This window comes from Pinus tabuliformis, chromosome 2_1 (assembly GCF_031772625.1).
Source record: "Pinus tabuliformis cultivar Carrire ecotype Pingquan chromosome 2_1, CPIR1, whole genome shotgun sequence".
In the NCBI taxonomy this organism is placed as follows: Eukaryota; Viridiplantae; Streptophyta; class Pinopsida; order Pinales; family Pinaceae; genus Pinus; species Pinus tabuliformis.
The window spans coordinates 270,070,726-270,075,001 of NC_142299.1; the positions used below are offsets into that span (position 1 = coordinate 270,070,726).

Here is a 4,276-nt window from a genome sequence, read left to right on the forward strand (position 1 = left end):
ATTTAACCAATGTTTACTTTCCACAAGAAAGTACACAAAAACTTAAGCTATTAGAAGCATTGGAAATTCTCAATGCTACAACAACTCATCCACTGCAGTTAACAGGTAGCGACTTCAATATGATCACACGGCTGGAGGAAAAATTGGGGGGTAGAAGAAAACTAGAAAAAGAAAGCAATGACTTCAAAGTCTATATTCAACAAAATAGTCTAACAGATTTACCTTTTGACAACGACATCTTTACCTGGAACAACAAGAGATTTGGTACTTAGCAAATCGCATCCAGGTTGGACAGATTTATAATCTCAGACAACTTCATCCATCTTGGTGGTGACATATGTGCTTCAATCCTACCCCTAGCTGGATCGGATCATTGGCCCATCTCTCTGCAATGGAAAAATCCAGGAAACTCAAACAAAAAACCCTTCAAGTTTGAAGCTTTTTGGCTCACCCACCCTGAGTTTAATACAATAGTCAAAATAGAATGGGAAAGTTTCATACCCAATGGAGGCTCTCTCATGTACCAATTCCAACAAATATTTACGCCGTAAGGCGTTTCCCTCTGAAATAAACTCTCTAAACTGCTGTCGTGTCAAAATATGTGCCATTCGATTTGGTTGTTAGACGATCGAGTAATCCTTAACCGTTGATTTCAATTGTGCAATGGCAGGCGCCAGGCTCCATACGAACCGTCAACCGTCTTTCAACCAGATACGTTGCGGTGAGCACAGACGAGAAGGAGGCGCCTGGGGAGGCCAGACATCATGGTGGTAACCATGGCAGCCATCGGGAACCCAATTGCTGGATTAGTGCCTGATCCTGAACCTGAACGCGAGACAGGTATGTTGGACCTGCCAGAGAGTTGTATACTGGTCATTTTCTCCTTGACTATGCCGTGCGACATTGGCAGATTGTCAGTTGTCTCCAAGCTCTTCAATTCTGTGGCCTATTCGGGCGATCTGTGGAACAAATCCCTTCTTAAAATATGCCACCAGATCGTATCCAGGGCTGACCCCCCTGTCCCAGCTTCAATGGTAAAACTGTGCGCTCGCCTCGTCGATCCAATTCTCATAGATGGGGGCACAAAGGTATTTATATATCACTTATTCTCAGGGTTTTGGTTGTCATATTTGGGAAAACGCCGTTCATCAACTCATTAATAATTCATATTCATATGTTTTTGTTCTGCTGGAACAACAATAGATGGCCTGGTTGGAAGGATCCCAGCGAAATTGGGTTACATGTGACTCCAGGTTTGATTATCAATCTTCTTCTTTTTATTTTTCAATTTGTTTGTTTAATGGTCTCCTTCTCTTGTTGGTTTTGAGGTCACGGTATTCTGTGATCGCTTCTCATGGAGTTATCTGGTTCAAAAATCATATGCAGGCAGCTATTGGCCTTAGAGCATGACGATGATTTGGAGTTCTTTGGGGCTAATTTTTTGGTCGACCCCATATTGTATTTTCCGAAAACGAGGCTCAGGAATGCCTACATTGCTCTACAGGTATGGAGGATTGCGTGTGTTCAAAGCGATCCTTCTAATGTAAGTGGAAGCTGGGTGGGAGTCAATTTTTGCACAGTTGTGTCTTTCGCCTTTGGACCAATGTTGTGGTTGGGGTTTATCTGAATCATGCTGAGATTACTGGATATGCCTTTGGATCAATGTTGTGGTTGGGGTTTATCTGAATCACGATTCATGCGGAGATCACTGGATATTTCCCTGGGGAGCTTAGGTTTGGGCTATGATCTATCAAAGGTCAGATGCCCAGGCGGTAAGAGACTCTGAGAAAGCCAAATGAACGCCTAATGAGTACCTTCCTCTTGATGTATTGAATACCCTCTTCACTTTGGGTCTTCCTGTTGATTGCACTTGCAGGGAAGTTGCACACATTTTGTCTTTGCTTAGCCTTCTGTGGCAGGTTGAAGATTTTATGTAGGCTTTTATAGGTCACTTGATTCTTTTTAGAATTTGGTCCTACTTTATTCATTTAGAGTTTTGGTCATACTTTCGGTTAGCAGTTTTTAGTCTTTACAGGACTCTGGTGTTTGTATTCGTTTGAAGTCTTTGTTGTGGTTCTTAATCAACACCAATTTTCTTTCAAGCTCTTTGGAACATTAATATGACAGTTATTAGTGTTTGCCGTCTCTGTGCCTCTGCAACTCATTTTTTTGCCGCTTCAGAATTCAATCATGTTCTTTGTGGTTACTTGACCCTCTTTTTCAGAGATTTAATCATACTTCCTAATTGGATCTTTCAACCTCCTCAGGCCTCATGTTCATGCATTTCGATACATTTTTGTGAGTTCGTCTTTAGTTTCAACTCCTAAGTGTTTAGGCATTGGTGTTACTCCCTTCTCAGGGTCTGGTTCTTTGCAAACACTCATCCACAAAACACAGGGTATCTATCCAGACCTTGTAGCCCAGACCCATTTTTTATTTTTCACGTCTTTTCATACTTCCCTAAATTGCACTTATAAGTTATAAGGTGTGTTTGTGTACATTCACCATGTGGTTATGTTTACAGTGATCTAAAAGCTGTGTATATTTGACTTCTGACTTGTTGTTGTTGTTGGGTGAACTACCAACTGCCCAACCTTAATGCCGAGTATTCCCAGTCTGCCGTAGATAAATGGCCTTGCTCTCTATTTCATAAAATAAGCAATGATTCTCTAGTTTTTTCGATTGTTTTTAGTGTCTGTTCTTTTTATAAGTTGTGTGCTCTTTGTATGGGGTTCAAGCTAGCGCATGATCCTGGTTAACTCTCCTTGTTTTTAAACAGAGGAAACCCTCACAGAGTATACATTGACGTTATGGTTTGTGTTCAGATTCGAGGTGTTGGCGGAATTATCAGTGGTTTGGTGGTTGGAGATCCGTGGTCAAATTGACTGCAGGCTTTTGTCTCCGAATACCAACTACAGAGTGGTGTTTGCCCTTAAATTCACAGAAAATCCCTCTGGGTGGGAAGTGCCAATTAGGTTTTCTGTTACAATGCCAAAGGGAAAACAAATGGAATTAGAGAAGCGTTTGAATGAAAGAAGAGGCGAAAACCAGGGTATAAATGGTGGATGGATGGAAGTGGTTGCAGGAGAATTTACAACCAGACCCGAAACAGACGATGGTGATGACTCTCACATCAAATTTTATATGAAAGAAGTGTTACGGAGGATTCCTAAACGTGGGGCTTCTTCTGGTCGGCGTGAAGATTGAGCCCATCTACACATAATTGCATCTATTGTGTATATTGCATCTGTTTCATGTTGTAGACTTAGTTGCATTTATTGTGAATAGTGCGTCTGTTTCGTCGACGCGGCTGGTTGTGGGAAAATCCTATTTCCACCACTATAGGATCATTAATGCGCAGCTACATGTGTCGGAGATAGACGTTTATAACACGCGCAGGGGTAACACGCCGTTTTTTATTTTTATTATCTAGTCATCTCTGGCTATCTCCGGCGCATGTAGCCGCGCATTAATGATCATATAATGGTGGAAATAGGATTTTCCCTGGTTGTGTCCCTCCCTACACATATTTTTTTATTTGGTTTTGGAAGTTGCACATGATGACTCTGTTTCGTAGGCTACTCTGTTGACTTTGTTGAGTTTTACCATTAAATAAAACAAAACCGGCCCTGATTTACGAAATGAAAAAAGCCTCATTTTCACGAGATTTTATTTCCTTTTCTAGATGGCATTTTTGGTTTTTTGATAAAAAGGCAAGCACTTATTTTGTAGTTGGTAACTATGTTGGAAAAGATTTTGACTGAATTGAGAGTTACATATTGTTAGCGTTGGTCTTTTCCAATGCATATTTTTCCATTGAGCTAAGTGTTGTGATTCATGTAGGATTATTATCTGCCTAGTTGTTACGCCGTAAGGCGTTTCCCTCTGAAATAAACTCTTCAAACTGCTGTCGTGTCAAAATATGTGCCATTCGATTTGGTTGTTAGACGGATTAGAATTGCGCAATGCCAGGCGCCACGCTCCATACGAACCGTCAACCGTCTTTCAACAAGATACGTTGCGGTGAGCACAGATGAGAAAGAGGCGCCTGGGGAGGCGAGACATCGTGGTGGTGTGGAGGGAGAGACATTAGTATTCGCAGAACCACAAAATCGATGGCCACGCTCAGCCAAATAATCAAGCAAGACCGTCATCCCGTCTGGCTTGCCGATGCGCTGATTCTTTCAGCCGTTGCATACAGCGACAATCCTCGGCAGGAACTTGAAACACTGAATACCACATTCGGCTTGCCGGAAACGACGATCTATGAATTTCT

General features: G+C 41.8%; 1 protein-coding gene across 1 annotated transcript; it reads left to right on the top strand.

Moving 5' to 3' along the window:
- Positions 1–764: 764 nt before the first annotated feature.
- On the top strand, positions 765–3,207 carry LOC149199798 (F-box protein PP2-B11-like). The gene is made up of 5 exons (XM_089400716.1): positions 765–1,088; positions 1,204–1,253; positions 1,387–1,504; positions 2,128–2,192; positions 2,826–3,207. The coding sequence occupies exons 1-5, from the start codon at positions 765–767 to the stop codon at positions 3,205–3,207; spliced, it is 939 nt and encodes a 312-aa protein (XP_089256842.1).
- Positions 3,208–4,276: the final 1,069 nt, after the last annotated feature.

What these genes read in the sequence shown, in the direction of transcription:
- LOC149199798 (XM_089400716.1), top strand. Translation starts at nt 765, where the DNA reads ATGGTGGTAACCATGGCAGCCATCGGGAACCCAATTGCTGGATTAGTG. An exon ending in TCATAGATGGGGGCACAAAG is followed by an intron (nt 1,089 to 1,203) that starts GTATTTATATAT and finishes GAACAACAATAG; the next exon opens with ATGGCCTGGTTGGAAGGATC. An exon ending in CCGCTTCAGAATTCAATCAT is followed by an intron (nt 2,193 to 2,825) that starts GTTCTTTGTGGT and finishes GTTTGTGTTCAG; the next exon opens with ATTCGAGGTGTTGGCGGAAT.